Here is a 24092-nt window from a genome sequence, read left to right on the forward strand (position 1 = left end):
CGATTCGTGGCCTTCGAAAAGGGATTCAACAGACGAGCAGGAAATAGTGCGATGAATTGAGAAAAAACTTAATAGTGATTAGTTCCAGTAATAAAAGAAGATTAATGGTGAGAGTTTGTGACAGATGCTTGTCTGCTTTAGTTTGTTTGCTTTCGGTTAACATAGTTTTATTCATGTTTTTTTAGCCTTGATATTTCAGTATTATAGACTTAATTTGTGATTGATAAGGTAGCTATATATTTTTTTCATTTGATTTTAACCAGAAAATTGTCGTCATAAGGAAATTTACTTTTGGGGGTTTATGATGATTAAAAAACATGCAAATGTTTATTATCATTATTATTATTATTATTATTATTATTTAGAAGCTTAAATTTCAAGTCAATGCCATCCGTAGGCTTGTTCGATTTGAATAGGGGTTCAATTTCTGTATAATAATAATAATAATAATAATAATAATAATAATATAATAATAATAATAATAATAATAATAATAATAATAATAATAATAATAATAATAATGGAAATTATTATCATTACCTCCTTTTTTATTATTATTATTATATACTTTCTTCAATGGTATATTTTGGAAACGCTATGAAAGTATTAAATCTAAATTCGGTTGTAAAGCAACCAGCGTATATAATATAATATCTTTTCAAAAATCATTTTACTTTAATCAAAATACATCCATCTAGCGCCCTCTGAAGACTGGAGATAAAATGATCGTAAATAGATGAGAAATTCCTTAGGATCCTCAGTTTCTGTTTTTTATTTGATTTTTTTTTTTGTCAAAGAATGCACACATCATCATGACGAAGCATTATATACGATACATCATGTCACTGAAGTGTCCCTGATTTACTGAGCGATGGTTCTTTATATATATATATATATATATATATATATATATATATATATATATATATATATATATATATATATATATATATATAATATGTATGGTGCTTTTACGTTGAATGGAACCAGTGGTTATTCAGCAACGGGACCAACGGCTTTACGTGACTTCCGAACCACGGTCGAGAGTGAACTTCTATCACCAGAAATACACATCTCTCACTCCTCAATGGGATGGCCGAGAAACGAACCCGCGACCACCGAGGTGGGACACTAATACCATACCAACCACGCCGCTGAGGCGCTTGTATATATATATATATATATATATATATATATATATATATATATATATATATATATATATACAACATGCACTCTAACTTAACTATCTAGGTAATTTATGTAGATGAGATAATTCGTTATTGATCCAAAAGTACAATGGTTTCTCCTTCGGACTGTATAAAAATATCTTCAATACTTTTTGTATAAAATCACCTCCTTATCTTACAACGTTCCTCCATATTTAACCATCAATACGATTATTCTTATCGTAAATCTAAACAAAATCTAAGGAAAAATAAACAATTTTACCGTTCGAGCGTTTATTCCATTGTAGGCAACAGAGAAAAATGGTAGTGGTTCAAAAAAAAAAAATATTAACAACTTCGTAACGAAATCAGGTCCGTCACTCGTCTAATGGTCTATATAAAAAAAGGGGGGGACGGGGAATGAAATAAAAAGGGAGGTAGCAAAACAAAATATAATGATGATGAAGTACAAAAAGATGAGGATAGCAGTGATTTTCGTGAGAGGGAAATGAAATGATAATTATAAAACATACGTAAGAAAGAATGCTTTCAAAGGTTTCTTTCTTGTACGCATATAATCAAAGTGCCGTATTTTCTTCTGCTGAACGTTCAAATGAAAAATGTCTAACCTAAAGTTGCATATATCTCTAAGTTGGTTTAATGTATATCACAAGTCTGGGTATAGAATGTACTTTTGTATAAATTCGAGGACAAAATTAGTCTCCGAGAAGTTCAGAAAAAAAAAATTAGTATCATTTCTGCTATCGTACGTCTGTGAAATAACTAAGAATTTACTGAACTATCTTACAGAGAAACACAAAACTATCTAACAGCAGTGAAGTTATCGTTGAAAAAAAATACTTTAAAGGATCTTTGTACAATATACATGAACATAGATACACTGTAATAAGTGTTTTATAGACCACAAAAAAAAAAAATGTTAGGAACTTCATAAACAATGCTTTGTTTATGGTTAACGCAGGATTGTGTTTACATTTATCTAATGGTATATCTGAAGACGAGTGTGTTTCCCTGCGTTTAGAGCAGCCTATGTTTTATACTATATAGTATATATATATATATATATATATATATTATTATATATATAATATATATATATATATTAAATAATAATACATATATATATATATATATATATAATATAATAGTTATATAATATACATATATATATTATATATATATATATATATAATATATATATATACATATACCATACTATATATATATATATATATATATATATATATATATATATATATATATATATATATATATATATATATATATATATATATATTATATATAAATGGAGAGAGTCTGGGCAACGCTTTCACGTTTACTATCAATTTGTTTTATTTGGTTTCATTGTATTCTATTTACAGAGACACATCCACGAAAATGTAGTGTGTATTTATATATCTTCTTATCCTATACAGTCGCTACGAATCACTCATGGGTCTCTCTCTCTCTCTCTCTCTCTCTCTCTCTCTCTCGAGTGAGCATACACTCCCAAACACTCACAAATACACACACACACACACACACACACAACGCATAAATCTGAAATGACTCTAGAAGTACAATGCACAATGCATAATAAAGAAAAAAAAACGAAAGATGAGTTCCCGATCATCTCCTTCGTCAGATCGATCACACCACCTTCAGGAGGAGGAGGAGGAAACGAGTGAGCCACCTTTTAAATGGCGCCTCGCTGCGTTTTGAAAGCCATCTTCTCGCACAGCTCGATGGTCTTGTAAGTGGTGTCGGCTACGCCGTTGGGCACGCCCCTCCTGCGGGAGACGCCCTTGGGGATGTCCGCCGGCAGCAGCTGGGTGTTGCTGCTGGTGGTGGCGATGCCGTTGCTGAAGCCGTTGCTGAAGCTCTTGATGACCTGGGTGGTGACGCCGTTATCCTGGGGTGGGTTGAGAAAGTGGTTCATTGAAGGTAAGTTGACGCTGTTTTATGGTTAACTCTTACAAGGAAAATCTTTAATATAAACTAAACAAACGACCCACCAAAATAATAATGTGTTCTGATCAAATATTAAAAAGGAAATCTTGAATAAATTCTAAAATATTGATCATTAATTTCTTGGTAATTGGTATCGTTTGGATGGTTAAATATCAATAGTAAAATCTGTGATAAAATACACATAAGAACACAGAAAAATAAAATAATAATATTTTATGATTAAATGATAAAATGAAAATTTTTGAATCGTTATTGTTTATATTATATCATAAATAACATTACACGATTAAATAATAGACAATAAAGAGAAATTCTTCAATGCAATAAAAAAATATAATGGCCGTTACTTGCAAAGCTATTTCGTGATGTTCAGATGATTAAATATTAAAGAGTAAAATCTAAGAACTTTCCTTTTTTTCTGATACTGGTCTTGATGGCTGATAAGACAATTTGAGGCCTTTCTTTTCATTTCAAATTATACAACGATCCTAACAATTTAAAAGCTATTCTTTGACCCCGGACGAACTACTGATCTTTCATCCCTACCTGGGGCTTCTTCTTGTAGGACTTGGTGTAGAAGTCGGCGAAGAGGATGAAGAACATCAGGGCGTTGACGGCTACCCATTGGGTCATGCGTGGAGGTACGGCGCTGCACTCGATGAAGGCTAGCTGTTGGTGAAGGAACAACGGAGGGTTAAAGAATAATAATAATAATAATAATAATAATAATAATAATAATAATAATACCAAATTTTTTGGAAGCTTGATAAATAGCCCCTTTGGTGGGCTTGTTCCATATGAATAGGGTTCAAATCCTGAATACTTATATCGACGGAAGAAAATCATGACAGAAAAAGGGATAAACTGGATTAGAATATCAGATTTAAGCCAAAGACCTATGAGGTCTTTCAGCACTGAGAATAATGTTGAAGCAATTGACAGGAGAGAATAATAATAATAATAATAATAATAATAACAGAAGAAGCAACAGTATTAGTAATGTATCCATAATAACAGTTAAGACATATCCACACCACAGTACCTGGGATGCGTGAAGGATGACGATGGTGAACTGGAGAATTTGCATGGAAGTCAAATACTTCTTCCACCAGAGGTATGGTCGGACCTTGGGTCCCATGGCTGCCAGGCAGTAGTAGGCGTACATGGCGGTGTGGACGATAGAATTCAGCAGACCCATGAGGGTGTTGTGACCACCTGAAATGTGACGTTAAGGTCATAAATGCATTTAACTGTTTATCTACTGATTTTCGGTTTATTGAATACAAGGGTTAAATATAAACTGAATTTATCTGTTTATTTATTGATTTTCAGCTTATTGAATAATAGGGTTAAATATTAACTGAATTTATCTGTTTATTTATTGATTTTCAGTTTATAGAATGTAAGGGTTAAATATTAACTGAATTTATCTGTTTATTTATTGATTTTAAGTTTATAGAAAATGAGGGTTAAACAGTAACTGAATTTATCTGTTTATTTATTGATTTTAAGTTTAAAGAATGTAAGGGTTAAATATTAACTGATTTATCTGTTTATTTATTGATTTTAAGTTTATAGAAAGTGAGGGTTAAATAGTAACTTAATTTATCTGTTTATTTATTGATTTTAAGTTTAAAGAAAGTAAGGGTTAAATATTAACCGAATTTATCTGTTTACTGATTGATTTTCAGTTTACAGAATACAAAGGTTAAATAGGAACTTAATTTATTTGTTTATTTATTGATTTTAGGTTTACAGGAAGTAAGGGTTAAATAGTAAATTGATTTATTTGTTTATTTATTGATTTTAAGTTTATAGAAAGTAAGGGTTAAATAGTAACTGAATTTATCTGTTTATTTATTGATTTTAAGCTTAGAATCACTGATGGAACTACCCCACTATGGGATAAATAATAAACAGATTTACCTTTATACTGACTGAGGGTTAATATTTATGATAATTAATCGTAGTTTAGTATTTTTGATTTGACTGAGAACAAGACATTCTGGTTTCTCTACGGATATCGTAATGGAATGATGGCACTAATATTGACCAAGAGAGAGAGAGAGAGAGAGAGAGAGAGAGAGAGAGAGAGAGAGAGAGAGAGAGAAATTGACCAGGAGTAAATAAGTTTTTAAACCCAAGAGGTCATGACATAATAATCATGCGATGAGAGAGAGAGAGAAAAAATAAAGGTAAATGACTTCAAAAGAAAGAGGGATTGCTATGTAATTATAGGAGAGAGAGAGAGAGAGAGAGAGAGAGAGAGAGAGAGAGAGAGAGAGAGAGTAAAACACTAAGGGTGAATGACGCGTAAACGAAGAGACAACGATAAATAAAGAAATATCCAGAGAAAGCGAAAGAGAGAAAGAATAACTGACTAAAACTGAATGCATTCCAACCAAAGAGGCCATGATATATAAACTTATATCCAGAGAGAGAGAGAGAGAGAGAGATACCCCGTACCTGGCTGGAAGCGTACTCCGAACCACATGCTGACGGGCATGAGGGCATGGTGGCTCACGTGAAGGACGGAAACTTGGTCATACTTCTTGTGAAGGACCATGAAGATCTGTAAGGCAGTCAGGTCAACATATTTTCGTGAGTGAAGGAATTTAAAAGGTATTATATATACAGGGTGTCCATAAAGTCCCAGTACCATTACAAGCAATAAATACTTGTAATGGTACTGGGACTTTAGGACTGGTATAATATATATACGTATAATATATATATATTATTTATATATATATATATATATATATATATATATATATATATATATGTATTATATATATATAATATATATATATATATATATATATATATTATAATATTATTTAATTGTTATCACTCCATTTTCTCAGGTGTGTCATATTAATTCATTTTTAAGGGATATATTTAATTTCATTGTAGAATAACTTTAAATGCATATTAAATTAACATTCAAATCCATATAATTTTAAAATGATATAAAAATTGAGCTGTTATTGAATTATCTGTTTTTTTTTTTTTTTTGTATCAAGAAACAAAAAGTCTTAAAGTTAAATTTATAAATACAATTTTGATGGAATTTTCAGATATAAAATCAATTTCTTTAGAAGCAAGCCACACCCATAAGATAATTGTCTATCATTTCCAGAAAAAAATATGATTAACCATTTTTATAATATAAAATTTATGGTCTCTTATATTATATTCAAAGGAAGTCAAATGTCTCATCATTATGAATCATGACCTTTGTGAGTTGGCAGTTTTCTAAATTTTAATAATCAGGTTTAAGCTAAACTCCCCTATCTCACAAGATTAGGCCTAGTTTGGAGCTGACTAAACAATACGAACTAGAAATAATACTAATTTGGAAAATAATTATGATTTAGGGCATAATAGACCTAGTTTTGTCGCTGACTAAACAATACGAAGTACGATACCAGCTTGGAAAATAATGCTGATTTAGGACAGAATAGGCCTAGTTTTGGAGCTGACTAAACAATACGAAGTAAGATAATACCAGCTTGGAAAATAATGCTGATTTAGGACAGAATAGGCCTAGTTTTGGAGCTGACTAAACAATACCTGCTAAAATTATACTAATTTGGAAAATAATGCTGATTTAGTACAGAATAGGCCTAGTTTGGAGCTCACTAAACGATACGAACTAAAATAATACTAATTTGGAAAATAATTAATTATCTAAACGATTTAATGAGAGATAATACTATGATGGTTTAGTCTGTGATCAATAAAATCTTACTTATTATTCAGATCAGAATAGGCCTAGCATGAAGCTAACTCCACGCTATGAATTGAAATAGTATTAAACTGAAAAATACAGAAAATCCTACATGATGTAATGAGAGAAAAGTCTACGATGTTTGCTATAAATGAAAAAATTTACTTATTAGACAGATCAGAATAGGCCTAGTTTTGGAGCTGACTAAACAATACGATTAATTTGGAAAATAACAATTTAATGAGAGATAACACTACGATGTTTAATCTACAATAAGAAAAATCTACTAACAAAACAGTCAGGCTGACACTACCGTGATAATCTATCATCTTAATATATGAGATACTTATCAACCACAAGACATCGAACATGTGGAAATAAGATACTTATCAATCACAAGTACTTATAACTGCGGCTCTGCAGACAACGGAAAACTCCCTTAACTTCCATGAAAGCACGCGAGTGGATTATGACGATGGTGAAAATGATAAGGTGATAAGAGAATGATATGACAAAACGTGACAGAGGTAAGTTCAATACAGACCGTATCCATGAAGTCGACGAATTTGGAGAAGTAGTACCAGTAAAAACCATGCAGCATCTTTGGGAAAAGAAATTTAGTTTATGCTAGTTTTTATTTATCTATTTATTAATCTATTCATTTTCTTTTTTTTTTTTTGCCTTCATTGGTGAAGAAGTTTCTTTACTGTGAAGGTACTGGAGCTAAATATTGATACTTGATTTCACGAATTTTGTGTATTTTCACGAGATTAATTGAGTTAATGTACACATACTAAAATTTTTTATTCCTTAAAATTTAAATGGTTAACCATAACACATCAATTGTTATATAATATAAAAAATAAGTACACACGCATATATATATATATATATATATATATATATATATATATATATATATATATATATATATATTCATATATGTATATATAGATATATATGCATATATAGACATCTTTAACAATGACTGGGATATGATGTTAGTTTTTAAAGGAAATTTGAATTACTGAGAATTTTTATAAAATACAGATTACACGCAATATCATTTTTGCAACATAGGTATATTTAACAATGTACTTTATTTTTTAAATTTTATTCTTCTGTATTTATGATAAGTACTATGTAAATAATGTAGAGAAATTTGTATTTTTCATAATAAAAGATATATATGTATGATATATATATATATATATATATATATTATATATATATATATTAATCTGATAATACGCATATCGATAATGAAATGAAAAAAGCACACTCAAACGCTTCAGTCTCTTACCCTGACAGCCTGTGGATTGTCAGAGAAGTCGCAGCCCTGACACGTATACGAATACGAGTTGAACCATCCTCCCATTCCGATCTGCGGAAAGATTTTAGACCTATGAGACTAGAAGGATTTTATAATGATCTACGAGACCAGTAGGATTTTTCAGCTGTGACAACTTGAAGGGATTGAGTTCTGGTATAAACTCAGACAAGACATAAGATTTAAAATAAGGTTATAAAACTAAGACAAAGTATTAGGTCTAAGACTAAGGCAGTTAAAACCGATTTCATTTTCTTTTACCAGAGTCAAACTTGACTCGCTCAGACCAGAAGGAAAAAATGAAAAGACGTTTCTAAGAGCTACGAGAAACCAAAAATCATGAATAAAACCCGAAAGTCTTGAAATATATTGATAAAAACTCACCTCCCACACCAGGTAGGCCGAGTAGATCACCTGGATCACATTGTACAGCACCATGACGAGCCTGAGGTTGGAGAAGGGCTCCCTGTTCTTCATGAGCCTAGGTCCTAGCCAAGTGACGCCGATGACGTACAGGAAGCTGGCGATATACGTCGGGAGGGGAGACTTCATTAGGAGCCAGTCGTTTTGGCGGGCATCGGGAGGGAGGTGGGGGATGATCATGGAGTATCCGTAGACCAGGTTTCCGGTGCAGAAGACCAGACCCCATCTCAAGCTCCGGTTCAGCTTCGCTTCGTAGTCTGAGGGGAAAGAATGGCGGTGTGAGGTTACAGCAGTTTTTTTTTTTAGACGTATTTCCAGTTCTTTAAGCAAACTGTTGGTTATGATTGATCATAAGCTTTTCCTCGAACGATAGTGGGACTTAGGCTGAGTTGCGTGGAAGTATTTCCACTTCTCTGATCGAACTGCTGGTTAAATCATTCAATCAGGAGCGTTCTCTCGAAACCTGATGTGAATTAGGCTAAGCTGCGTTGATCAAATCTGAACAGGTATAGCACCAAAGAAAAACTAGAACGACAAAGAAATACATTTTGTTTGAAATGGCTATTTATTTTTTCTTTCTTTTTATGTCGGATAGCTCACCGTCTCTCTCTCTCTCTCTCTCCTCTTTAGTCTGGATGAACCACACGGGCCACAAAAACCCGGTCCACATTTGGACATTTCAAACCGGAGTGAGAGTACCAAGCGTTCGTGGAATCTAGGTCAAGGTCACAGACGAAGGTTACAGCGCCTCAGTGGCGAGATCGGTATGGTCTTGACCTGCCACCTCAGTGGCCGCGAGTTCGATTCTCGGGCATTCCATTGAGGGTTGAGAGATGTGTATTTCTGGTGATAGAAGTTCACTCTCGGTGTGGTTCGGAAGTCACGTAAAGCCGTTGGTCCCGTTGCTGAATAAACCACTGGTTCCAAGCAACGTAAAAACACCACAAACAAACAAACAGACAAAGGTTACGTGATTTACTTCGAGTCGAACAGGGCACATTGTAAAACTGGTTTTAGTAGATTGTTTACTTCTATGACAAGAAATCACTCTCGCAAGAAAATACATTATATTACAAGTACAGTAGAAAAAACACATATTCAGTGTTTACATTCCCCATGTTTATTTCAGTAAGTCTATACGAAGAGTGGAAGTTTGCTAAATACTCAAGAAATGACCGCTAAAGCTTGTAGGTAACTGTTAGGAACCCCCGTAGAACGATAGTGCCGTCATTACTTCCTTTTACTGTGCCTCCTTTCACTTTCTCTTTCCTATACCTTACTTTCTACCCTCTACGAACACTTTATTCATATTGCAACTGCTTTGAGGTTTCCTACTGTCAATTTCCGTTTCAGCGCTGGATGACCTCATAGGTCCCAGCGCTTGGCCTAAATTCTATGATCAACTCAGTTTGGAAAATTATTTATTCAATTAGTTTTGTCGACATCAGGTATGGTGGGAGTTAAGACGCCATGTCGTTAGTAATCGATCAATTTCAGACACTTGTATGTAGTTCAGCATCTTTAGGTGACTGCTTAAAGTCTTGCAACAATCATATATTATTTACTTTAATCCATTTAATAAAACTAAATGAGTGATTATGAAAAAAAATTCTCTGCCGTTTCAACATCACGTTGGTTTTAAGGGCAGAGGTTAGTTCTGAATTTCGTTCAGCTCTCCTATTTTCATGTTTTCTTCAAATACATTTAAAGATCATTTTACAATTCAATACATATACAATATGTGTAATTTATGTACAAAATCAACAAATATGTAGTCAATATCTTTTCCTTTTTCATAGCTCAATATACTTAAATTTACATGTATATTCATTGGAGCGTCTGTGGTAATGTGTTCAACTTCACACTTAAATAAGTACAACTCAATTGTTCTAAGTAACGAATTTTATAATGAGATTGTGAGTCGATTGTTATGGAGCCATTTTGAGAGAGAGAGAGAGAGAGAGAGAGAGAGAGAGAGAGAGAGAGAGCTGGGTTGAATTGACAAGTTAATCCTTCACCCAACTGGAGAAAAACTGTGTAATTCCTAGCTACACCAAATATAGGCCTAGCAAGCGCTTGTGCTGCGTGCATCTGTGCATTCAGTCGTACGATGGGCGCTGGTCATTTTTTTCAGGTCACCATCGCCGCCAACTTGATCCGCACCAGCAGTGCTTGACCACTGATTTCGGACTGTAGGGGGTCATGACTGCCCAGTTCTTATCAAAGCAACTGAACTGATGCCCAGTCACCTTTCGCCTCTCACGGCCATCTTGATAAAGTCAGCGGTTTTGCCGACTTTCTTCTGTTTCTAATGGCTGTCACCCTGCTTGCGTGAGGTACTGAACTGGCTCGAGAAAAAAACAGGGGTTTAGGTCAGTTTTTCTGGTGCTGAGGAGACAAATGAAAAGAGTGTGTGTATATGTAAGGCATACACAAATACTCATGCGCTATGTATCAGCAGATAGATAAATGTTTTAGTGCCATGCTAGACACATGCCTACATTAGTCCTCCTATTTTGAGTTTGAAAATGAGATGTATATATAATATATAGATACATTTATATATGTACATTCTATATATCTATATAAACATACTATGTATGTGTGTATGCCCTTACGCACACGAGAAGACAAGATAAAAGAATATCTGTTTCCAACTGTAGTCGATTACATGTAACTCGTGCAACGAACCTTATCATTAGCGACGATCGATTTCAAAAGGGCGATAAAATAACGGTGCCTTTTTTCTAGAGATCTTGGGAATGGTAAACGTCCCTAAAGTCTTGCATTAAATCCATGAGAAGGACTGTAAAAACTCTGATATAACTTTACTAAGGTTTTTATAGGTCTATCGCTCTCCCCCTACTAGTGCCAAAGCTCTGTTAGACTCGTTTTCCCGTTAGATTCAGTTCACAGAAAGGCTTCTAATTGCGTTATTCTATTTTCTGATTCATTTCAAGAGTTATTCTATTTTCTGATTCATTTCAAGAGTTAATTGTTTAATCTATGGAATTCGTAAAAATTTCAAAAGGCTTATGGTGTATCTGATACAAAAGATCTTACACATGCAAGATATGTTAATTTAACCAAATGAAGAACCGTAATACCATAACACTGTGTTATGAGAGAGAGAGAGAGAGAGAGAGAGAGTATGCAAAATAGTTTCATAAAATCAAACAAAGAATCGTAGTACCATAACAAAGAGAGAGAGAGAGAGAGAGAGAGAGAGAGAGAGAGAGAGAGAGAGAGGGGCGGGAACCGCCCGTGGTGAACGTAATAAAAAATATCTCACACATGCATGATATTTCACTAGAATTGTAGTAACATAACATACAGAGAGAGAGAGAGAGACAGCAATGCTTGTGGTGCATATAATGCAATTTCACATGCAAAATAGTATCATAAAACCGAACAAAGAATCGTAGTACCATTACAAACTGAGAGCAGAGAGAGAGGGAGAGAGTTAGGCATGGAAAGTTCAATGAAAAATAAAAAATAAAAACAAAAACAAAAGGAGAGCGAACAGCTAATTTGGTGCTTTCATTCCCGGTCGTCATTTGTCAGAAGAAAGACTAGACTAACCTTTCTCCTTGTCGGCTGCTGGAGCGGGTTTGACAGCTTGATGCTGCTGAGTTTCGCCGGCGCCCATCGCGGTGGTCGTCTGGACAGTTGCCAGTTAGGGTTGATCTCCAATCTCGCGACCGGATCTGAAACGGCAGAGAAAGATTTATGTATGAAATACATCAGTCAGGCTCTTTGGATGTGAATCGTAGTGTTGAAGTATTTATATTTTATACGTATCTTTATCGTATTTAATACGAAAAAGAATAGTTTTTTTTTTCATATTAATATAGATGATAATTCACTGAGTGGCATCTATGAAGTCAAACTTCACTGTGGAAAATGTCACATATGCGTTGCAGGAACATACTCGCTGTTATGTTAATTTTTGGTGAATGATCATGATTTTTCATTATCACAGCGGTTCACCTTCAACTTTAAATTAAAAGGAAAAAAAAATAACAGTTATTCTGTCTTATCATCCAGAACAGACCTTCAATGCCTCCGATAAACGGAGACAGTTTAAAAATATAATATATCTTCATCGTAATGTTTAGATTGCAATGAGACGAACATCAATTCCAAACAGTCATAATTGCAGACAGTTATGTTTGCAGTGGCTACGATGTATGCATATTCATATATATATATATATATATATAAATATATATATATATATATATATATATATATATATATAGAGAGAGAGAGAGAGAGAGAGAGAGAGAGAGAGAGAGAGACGAGGGAAGGGAGAGAGAGTGATGTAAATTTATCAGTATAAGTCCATTTAAAACATTTATTTAAGCTCTTGGGAATTCAACATCAAAGTAGTCGACAAATTACTCAATTTCATGCAACTGATGAGGTATTTGATCTCAAACGACCAACACGAGAGAAAAAAAAAATCTAATTTCAATAACTAAGACTTTGTGTTCCCTGAGAGGCGGGAGGCTGTACTCGAAGATATATAACGTGCCTCATCGCTTAGATAAATTAAAAAAAATTTTTTTTTTTTGCTTGTTGAATTATGCACGAGGAAAATTTATTGGCTCAAGATTACACGGTAGCCAAGTGGTCTGTCATCTAGATTTGATTGGTTTTATAAATCTCGATGCTGGATATTGGTGAGTGGATTTGATTGTTTGAAGAGAAGATTCTTTCTTTGTAATGCTTATGTGTATATATTACATGTATATATATATATGTGTGTGTGTGTGTGTGTGTATTTACACATATATATGAATATATATATATATATATATATATATATATATATATATATATATATATATATATATATTCCACGTTTTATCCTGCTTGAGAGAGAGAGAGAGAGAGAGAGAGAGAGAGAGAGAGAATTCGCTCTTTCAGAAAGTATGCATGATATGAGAGAGAGCGAGAGAGATAATTTTCGCCCTCAAAGTGTACATATTCTGTGAGAACAGATGAAGAGATAGAGAGAGAGCGAGAGAGATAATTTTCGCCCTCAAAGTGTACATATATCTGATGAGAGAGAGAGAGAGAGAGAGAGAGAGAGAGAGAGAGAGAGAGAGAAAGTCAAGATACAGAGATAGATGGATAGAGAGCGAGAATCATCCAGTCATGCACCGAATCGCTCTGCAAGAGCTTATCGCAGTATCCGAAAGGTCGGTAGAATGTACACATTCATCATAATCATTAGCGTCCGGGTGAGTAGAAATTGCTTTTGAAATCACATCATCAATTTACTGGGGATTTGTAAGACAAGTATAATGATGCTTACAAGTGATTTAGAGTCGTTAGCAGCCTGCCTTTTGAGTTTTCACCAATTAATTAGCGGCATATTTTGGCATATTCTTCAAGTGAAGGTGTGCTTTAAGCGTTTCCTTATGAATTTATTGATTTGTTCATCTATTTTTTCTCGTTTTTTAATAACTGATCCCTTCTTTCCGTATTTCCTGTTACCTTCTGTCACTTTTTTCCAAAAATGAACACCATAATATTCTTTGGAAGCTTGTGGTGGGCTTGTTCCTTATGAATAGTGTTCATCTGAATAATAATAATAATAATAATAATAATAATAATAATAATAATAATAATAATAATAATAATAATAAATTAAAAAATCCTCATAGTAGCAAGCGTCTTCAAATGGAGAAGCAAATCCACAGTTATGTAAATGTACATATATTTAAATTTAAAATTTAAAACAGCAAGGATAGCTTTCAGGGAATCTGTATGGTTCCCCTTATCAATAAGGGGAACGGTTCCCGAAAGCTATCCTTGCTGTTTTTAAATTTAAATTTAAATATATGTACATTTACATAACTGTGAATTTGCCTTCTCCAATAATAAAACTAACTAATAATAATAATAATAATAATAATAATAATCCAATAATAATAATAATAATCATAATATAATAAATAATATATAATAAAATAATAAAATAATAATAACAATAAAATAATAATAATAATAATAATAATAATAATAATAATAATAATAATAATAATAATAATCTTTAGTCCCACAACACCTGCCCGACGATGTCCTTCTGGGTTTAAGGACGAAACGTTGCCTAAAGAAGAAGAAGAAGAAGAAGAAGAAGAAGAAGAGGGTGCAATTATCTCTAACCTGGAAGGAAAACACACTAGCCTAATAAGTATACTGAAAGTTCTTATACTTTCTATTACGTTCACTGCAATTGCTAGCAAATATGGGGTTATCATTAAAGCATAGAAATATTAAGAATTTATTTGCTGAATGTACTGAACCTTATACGTTGCTTCCACTTTGAAGTGTTGAGTGAATTTAATTTAGCAGCGAAAGTAGGATATGATGAAATTTGAGAAAGTCTACGGTTCTGTATACCCAGATTTCGTTCCTCTCTCTCTCTCTCTCTCTCTCTCTCTCTCTCTCTCTCTCTCTCTCTCTCTCTCTCTCTCTCTCTCTTTTTAAAAGAATGCTGACTTTGAGGACAGACTTGAAAATGCGAAGTATAGCGAAATACTGAAAGTGTGCTCCAATTTGACAACATAATTGGGAATATCTGCGTAGTGCGTTTTGAACCTTTGGCTAATATAAGCGTTTTTTTTTTTTACTCTAAAACAATATAAGCGAATGCGTTCTATCGAATAGAGGCTATATTAAAAACTGAAACATTCTCTGAATATGTTTGGGCTTATATAAGAAGCCTGGCTATATTGATGGTTAAAAAACCGATCTTTAACAATCTAAAAAAAAAAATAATGGTAGACACATTTGAATATACAATTTAGACCAAAGGCCAAGCACTGGGACCTATGAGGTCATTCAGCGCTGAAACGGAAATTGACAGTAAAATGTTTGAAAGATGTAACAGGAGGAAAACATCAAAGCAGTTGCGCTATGAATCAATTGTTAGGAGAGGGTGGACAGTAAGATGGAAGATAGAGAATATGAGAGGAGGTAAAGTAAAAGGAACGAAAGGGGTTGCAGCTAGGGGCGGAAGGCACGCTGCGACTAACCTTAAGTAATGCCTACAGTGCACCGCATGAGGTGCACTGACGGCACTACCACCCTACGGGGTTTCAACTAAAGATATGATCATAGCGAGTGATTCTCGTGAATGTTAAAATGCGTCAATAAAAATTGCGTTTGAGTTTATGTACCTGATAGTTCACCATAAAAAAAATAAATGAATAATAATAATAATAATAATAATAATAATAATAATAATAATAATAATATAAAATAAAATCACTTGAAGTCTATGAGATAGAACGATTAGCAATCGTATAGATAGAGTGAAATTTTAGTGTTAATTTACGCCATTGAAAGAGATACGCCTAATCACTGCTCTGAACTTAGGCCAACAATCGGTACTGGTTTAAAGATGAATTTAATTTTAATTAAGACAATATTAGATTAAGGATGCAGAATTAATTTCCATTGAAAAATATTGTATTAAATTGTAGAATTAATTCCCATTTTAAAATGTATTATATCAAAGTTGAAGAATTAATCTCCATTTAAAAAATATTAGATTAAATTACAAAATTAATTTCCATTTAAAGAAATATTAGATTTAGGTTGAAGAACTAATCTCCACATAAAAAAATATTAGATTAAATTACAAATTAATTTCCATCTAAAGAAATATTAGATTAACGTTGCAGAATCAATTCTCGTTTAGAAAAAAAAATATTATATGAAAGTTAAAGAATTGATCTCCATTAAAAAAAAATTAGATTAAATTGTAGAATTAATTTCCGTTTAAAAAAACATTAGATTAAGCTGCAGAATTAATTCCCCATTTAAAAATGTTTGAATTAAGTTACAGAAAATATTTTATTAGAGTTGCAGAATAATTCTCATTTAAAAAAATATTAGAGCAATTTACAGAATTAATTCCCATCAAAGAAATATTTATAATAGAGTTGCAGAATTAATTCTCATTAAAAATATTAGATTCAAGTTACAAATTAATTCCCATCAAAGAAAATATTATAATAGAGTTGCAGAATTAATTCTTATTTTAAAAAATATTAGATTAAAGTTACAGAATCAATTCCCATTTAAAAAAAATTCCTTATTCACAGAAATAACTGGGTAATAACGTGGTGCATTTAACTATGTTTTCGTTTAAGAACTAATAACTTCTACCTGTTTAAAATTATAGTCATAAGTACCTGTGTTTTGAGAATAATTATTATTCTACAAAGGGAGAGAGAGAGAGAGAGAGAGAGAGAGAGAGAGAGAGAGAGAGCAAAGCGGTTGTTAACTTAATAAAGAATTTGTAGTGACTTTAATACTAACACAGGGTATTTGTCTTGATACCTCTGCATTATTCTGTCTCTCTCCCTCATTTTCTTATATAATCCCTAATTATATACACGCATTACCTTTAAGTTTCAAATGGGTAACTCATTGTATTTCCTTTCTCACATATTTACAGTTTTCTCATTTTCTCCGTGGCCGTAATGTATTATTTTCTAGCTCTTTATATAACTTGATGTCTTGGGTATAGGAGATAACGTTGTTGAATAGACACGCACACACAAGCATATATATATATATATAAATATATATATATATATATATATATATATATATATATATATATATATATATATATTGATAAATGTAAATACAAAAATGCATATTATATATATATATATATATATATATATATATATATATATATTATATAATATATACATGAGTCATATCACATTACCGTGATTCATATATACGCATTAAGCTACAAATGTCCTTTAATATCTAATTCGCTCTACCTCGGAATTAATATATTTTCATATATGTTAACCGAAGGGAAACTTTTTAGTCGATAGTAAATTCGTCGGCTTATTAACTTTCATACCTCTCGTGATAGCTGAGTGGTTTAGAGCGCTTCACTGTCGTCCTGAATTTTTGGTTCGATGGTTCGCGCCCATGAGCCGACGAATTTATTGTCGACTTAAAAAAAATTTTCCCTTCAGTTAACATATATGAAAATATATTGGTTCCGAGGTGGAGCAAATTAGATATTAAAAGACATTTGTAATAACAGATCCATTACATGTATCGATACTTATAAAACTAGGAAGTGCATTTCGTGTTCCTCAATTGACAGGAGCCTTTTTTTTTTCTGATGCCGTAAACTGGTTTTATCTTAGTAATGGCTACTCTTCTCCTTCGAACATTCTGAGGACCACCAATTTTGCGCCGTTGTTGCCGAGGTCAACATCTGGACTGGATAACCTCTTTCTTTGAGGCATTATAACGGATGTAATTTTGTCCTTTTACCTGTTATTGAAATGTTACCTGTTCCTGTGCTCGTTAAATCAGGAAACCTTTAGACCTATGTAACCACTTCTGGTTTCCTGTGCTTTTTCCTCTGTAATCTTTAGACCTATATGTTCGTTTTCTATGAATATCGATCATATAGGCACTAACTATATAAACTCATTGATATAATTCTTTAAAATCTAATGTTTTTGTTCTTCGCAGGTAAATTTCCGGTTGTCTGTATATGCCCATTTTATTTTCCTGTGGTTTTTCCTCTGCAACCTTTAGACCTATATTGCCGTTTTCTATGATTACCGGTAGCTTAGACACTAAATATATGAAATAATTTATGCAATTCTGTAAATTCTAATGTTTTTATTCCTCGCAGGTAAATTTCCGATTGTCTGTCACCCACTTTTACTCCCTCCATCTCAGGAAGACTTGACTTTACAACAGGTTGCCAAACCTGTGGAGACTTTGGAGCTTTTAAAGATTGCTAACGGCAAAGTCTCACATATTTCTCCAGATATTTCATAAGTCTATTCAGATCCAATTATGATCGATATTTCTTGAAAAGCGAAAGTTGTCTTCGTTTATATATGACGTTAGGGTAAAGGCTTGGGTAACAAACGTATCCAAAACTTCTGTAGAAGTTGAGATATTATGGTTACTGCAAAGATACATAGACACCCGTGAACAAATATGGGTACACACACACGCGCGCGCGCAACTCACACCGACACGAAATAATGTGGTTCCACAGGAAAACAACCTAACTGCCAAATATTGATGTGCGTATGTGTAGGAGACTATGAATTCAAATGTTAGCCTCCATAGCAACATTTACCAAAGAATAGCAAAAACGTCTTTGGCCGGAGAACTGACAGATAAAAATCAAAAGATCCTTAACCGTTATGTAAATTGCAGTCTTCAGATATCAACCATTATCCATTTATTTCAGCATTTATCAGGTTCCCTTTCACATCGATATAGGTCTAGGGTTCTGCATGAGTCAGAAGCGCCCAAAAGCGTGACCCCGATTTCTATGTTGTTTTTGTTTTCCTAAACAAAGAACGAGTTTACAAGTTTTCCGTGCTTGACCTATAGCATAGCAGAGAGAGAGAGAGAGAGAGATTCCACTTTCAGTCTCGTTCTCAACTAACTCCTAGACCTATTCGTGAGGTAGTAAGGGGAGCCAGCACAACTAATCTGCTTTTTTTTTTTAAGGTGCTTAAATTACTAAAAACTCGTCGTAGCCCAAAGTTTAGCCCGGTCCTTAAAATCCCAAGGTTAAGTTTCCAATTTTTCAGGAAACGCAGGTCTGGATTCGGCGTCAAAAGATGAAAGTGCCTAGGCGGCCTTGTTATATAGTCACTCTTTGCTTGAACTCCTAAAGACTGTAGTTACGCCAGTTTTTTTATTCTTCTTCTTCGTCTGCGAGTAACTTTACTCCACCACTCCACTCAAGTTTTTGTGCATTTTCATCCCAGTGGTATTTTAGCTCTCGTTTAGTTACCCTTAGACTATTTTTTCCCCTTCCCTCGTAAATTGACCGGTGACGTGCATTCGTTCGTTCTATTGTTGTGCTTGGATTTTCGTAAACGGAAGTTTCATTTGCACATGCGTGTGGTCCTAGATTATCTTATTTTTCTCGCTCTTTTTTTCGTAGTAGGAAGATAACGAGCACTTTATTGTGTTGTTTGACATTCTCTGATTTGGGAGTTGATCGCAATGTTAGTGTCTGGAAGAAAATATGCAATATACAAGTATACTACGAAGAGCAGTGGACCCACATTAGGCGTAAGGAGCAACAATTTGCTTCAATATAATGAGAATTATAGAGATTGTTGACGGAATTTGAGAAGCCGGTGAAACCACGAAATGTTTTTCAGTCTAAAATCTTCCGAACAGTTGAGGAAAACTTGCTCAAACTGTTTAGCACAAGCAGCAATAACACAAAGAACTTCTCATTACCCCACTCTCTCTCTCTCATATATATATACGTATATATATATATATATATAAATATAATATAATATATATATATATATATATATATATATATATATATATATAATATATATATATATATATGATATATATATATATGTATACATACACACACACACACACACACACACACACACACACACACACACATATATATATATATATATATAATATATATATATATATATATATAGATATATATAGATATATATAGTTTATACATAAAGCTGAAAGAGTTTAAAATGGTTCAAGCATGTACTTCTGCCAGCCACTCAGAGTGAAAATGGTATATGGTATGACAGTGTCAGCCATGAGAGTTGGGAGCGCATCCCACCCGGGCGAGAATTATGAGACGCAACGTTGGCTTAAAGTGGAGATTTGTAGAAGTTAAAGCACAGGAAAAATATGATTAGTTGACTAAGCACCTTGCTCTGCACAGCGTTTAAGGCGATAATGATATATAATATATATATATCATATTTTATATATATATATGATTATATATATACCTATATATATATATGTATATATATATATATATATATTTATGTATAATATATTAGTATATATCTATATATATATATATATCCTAGTTGGCATCGTGAATTGTATGTTCATTCATTGTTATAAAACCATGGATTCCTGGAAAATATATCCATACACTATAAGTACAGCGCATATACAAACCTAAGTATGTATATGTAAAAAAATTATATAAATCTGAATTGAGAAGAGAGGAGGAGAGAGAGAGAGAGAGAGAGAGAGAGAGAGAGTAAAATAAATTCCATAGTACTTAACATCATCCATTTTTTATTTTCAAATTCAGGAAATATTCAAATGAAGGACGCCATGTAAAGGGAGCGTCTAACCTAGTATTCATTTATTTTACAAATACCTCTCCATTTTTTCTGATGGTACCAGATGTATGCGCACTATCACTTAGTAAGACCTTTGGACCATCGCTAAACTTGACGTAATGCTTTGAATATCGGTTGATTGTAACATATATATATATATATATATATATACATTACAGTATGTAACATAGTACTACTACTGCTAGACTGATCACCTGAAGGGCGTTTGGCGGTTAACGTAGTGACATGCTTGACATTAGTCTCACCCGAGAAGCTCTGTCTCACCATTTTTCAACGAGAGACAGCTGATCTTCGCCCGGCGACCCTTATCTAGCTCGTTATCGAGCCTAGTGTCCGGTATAAAGAAGAAATTCCAGATATAACTTCTCAGGGGACAGCTAAAATTAAGTTTTGCTATCGGAAGTACTCGTGTGGATTTCTCTGATAACCGCCAAATGCCCTTCACCGTAATGTGTGTGTGTGTGTGCGTGTGTGTGTGTGTGTGTATTTGTGCGTTTTATAAAAAGACAAATACGGACGATGCACAATTCCATTTCCTTGTATTTGTTAACCTCCAATTTATGTTTGCGAAGAACAATGCATCATATACACACTTAAAAATATGGGAACAGTTTATGTAAATTCCAATAATAAGTCTTTGGACAGGCGGCATCGAATTGTTAAACATTAGTTAAATCCTTGTCTGAATTAAGCAACCGAACGCCTGCGTCTAGAGGACCCTACAAGGATGAAATATAAAATAGCTTTTCCTTCAATAGATTTTGGTATGATCACATGTAAGTTTTTGCTTTAAATAAAATTAGAATGGACAACAGAAAACACGAATTTCCTCCTCAAGGCAGAATGAATCAGGAATTAAGTAAAAGTTATATCGGATTCCAACGGTCATTTTTATTCTTTGTAACCAAGGAATAAAAGCTGATAAAAACTGAAATCAAAAGAAGCCTTTCGTGATACAGCGTACGAGAAAAACCCTTGGGGAAAACTGGTTTCCACCTTTCTCGATCTCACACCCCCCCCCCCCCCTCCCCCCAAACTCACACCGCCCCTCAACCCTCATAATCGACTCGGAAACTGGTAATCTCTAGAAGCAGTTGAATCAAGGTCCTCAAGCGTGACAATTTTAGAATACTGGCTTGGTTTTTACGAGTCTGCATACTCGGCCTAATAAATTTTTTTTTTAAATTTAAGTGTATTGATCTATAAAAACAAAAATAATATGGATATATATGTGTTGATTTTGTACATAAATTACATATATTGTATATGTATTGAATTGAAAAATGAACTTTAAAATGTATTATTTTAAATAAAAGAGAAAAAATAGAGATTTCTTAATGTCTTTTTTCACAGACCAGTAAGAAAGGCATCCTCGCTAGACCTATTATCATTATTGTTATTATTAGACAACTACAGTTTCCTATTTTAGGGGTTGTAAGACTATAACTCAGTAATGTTATCTATCATTTCACAAGTTTACTGAAATGTCTAGAAGAAAATATATCGTTGCTAAACTGCGCTGTAATTAAATTGCTGAAAGATTTGCTAACTAATAACTCGGATGACTTGAAACCACGCATTTTACATCATTCTGTGCATGAATTCGAAGCCCTATCGTAAATTTTTCACAATAACGAGCGAAGCGAATGGTTTATACGAGTGAGTTACGCTTTGATTTCATTGAAGGGACAGCGATTTTACAGCTTAATCATTCATGGATGGATTCATTCAGTACTTCAGTATTCCGAGATTCATGGACGAGGTATTCGAACAGTAGCTCTAGTAGGGTGGTTGAACCGAGGCAAGGTGTTCGAAGCCGTAATTCCATGCGTCTTTCATAATCAAATGATTCATTCGGTAACTGGGCAGATAAGGTGTTTGAACCGAGACAAGAAGTCCGTAGTAACTCGACTAGGTGCATTCCACGACCAGGTGAGTCATTCAGTAACTGCAGATAAGATGCATGAAGCGAGACGTGGCGTTCGACGCAGTACTAGGTCTAGACGCAGGTGTCTCGATGAACTTTGGATGAACTGACCGATTCATAAAGGCGCTCGACGAGACAAGGTATTTCAAAAAACTAGGTCTAGGCGCTTTAAGAGCCTGTTTTATTGGCGAAAGTTTATTGTCGCAGGCTGTCCTGGGCCTGGACATATTCAGATCTTTAGTTTAAAATGTAGTAAAAAGACCTCTCGTAACGATCTATCTTTTAAGCGGCTAATTTTCAGTGGGGTTGCATCTATATTGTCGAGAGTTTTACTGATTTTTATAAGCAACCTTCGCATTGATATATTTGTTGACAAAAACATTTCAAAAGATCTCGCACTGATAAATATGTTCCCAAATAACCATGTACGTAATAACCGAGTTCCTTAGTTTTGCTTAGTGTAATTTTATAAATCATCGAGCCCATAAAAATAAACTGATTACTAACTAACGGCCATTAACTACATAACTAATTATTTTTTTACAAAGGAAACAAAATAAGAGTAAATAAGCAGAGATAATAGTAATAAAATATATAAATGAAAAAATTATATAAATGAAAATAACTACTAGTACAATACAACATCAGTAAAACTAATAGTGCAGATAAACGAAACATCAGGTTATCATAAATCAAGTAAAAGGGACACGAATTGGAAAGACAGATAGACAGACAGACAGACAGACAGACAGAGACACTCACCGAAAGACACCAAAAGCCACACCACAACCAGTGTCAACCACCTCGTGCTTCGAGAGAGAGAGAGAGGCGAGCCCAAGCTTGGCTCCTAGTAGACAGTCATAAACAGAAACAGTCGGAGAGCGTTGTCACACTGCTAACAGCAGCAGCAGTGGCCAGTGTTTATATACTGCCAACAACGTTTTGAATACTTTTTTCTCCCCCCTTTTATAGCACTAGGGCGCACTCGGCTATTTTTCTCCCCGATCTGTCTCGGTGGGCAGCAAACGAACACTGACCGAAGTGTCCGAATGGGGCCGCCGTCATCGACTGCAAAGCAATCGAAAAAGCCGCCGCCGCCTCCTGCTGGTCCCGCCCCCCGCCCAACAGCCTCCCACAATCCCCCCCCACCCCAGAAAGTCTTCCCCCATACTTCGCCTTACACACACACACACACACACACACAGGTGCAGAGCTGTGGGTTGGGGGTAGGGACACATGGGACCGGTACCGGCTAGATTCAGCTCTCAGGGTTACCTACCGTAGACCAGTCCGTGGATTGGGCGCGTCGCTCTCTGGC

At 33.9% G+C, this 24092-nt stretch overlaps 1 protein-coding gene across 1 annotated transcript in view; it reads right to left on the reverse strand.

Annotated features, from left to right (window-relative positions):
- LOC135219017 (uncharacterized) overlaps positions 1–23844 on the reverse strand; it is a 51677-nt gene extending 27833 nt beyond the window's left edge. The window contains exons 1-9 of the mRNA XM_064255453.1: positions 23537–23844; positions 12230–12354; positions 8609–8904; positions 8198–8278; positions 7439–7495; positions 5628–5733; positions 4204–4376; positions 3708–3830; positions 2890–3102 (exon numbers count right to left, since the gene is read on the reverse strand). Coding sequence (XP_064111523.1) covers positions 2890–3102; positions 3708–3830; positions 4204–4376; positions 5628–5733; positions 7439–7495; positions 8198–8278; positions 8609–8904; positions 12230–12296 — 1116 coding nt within the window. The 5' untranslated portion in view covers positions 12297–12354; positions 23537–23844. The remainder of the gene's footprint in view (positions 1–2889; positions 3103–3707; positions 3831–4203; positions 4377–5627; positions 5734–7438; positions 7496–8197; positions 8279–8608; positions 8905–12229; positions 12355–23536) is intronic.
- Positions 23845–24092: the final 248 nt, after the last annotated feature.

This window comes from Macrobrachium nipponense, chromosome 1 (genome assembly GCF_015104395.2).
Source record: "Macrobrachium nipponense isolate FS-2020 chromosome 1, ASM1510439v2, whole genome shotgun sequence".
NCBI lineage: Eukaryota > Metazoa > Arthropoda > Malacostraca > Decapoda > Palaemonidae > Macrobrachium > Macrobrachium nipponense.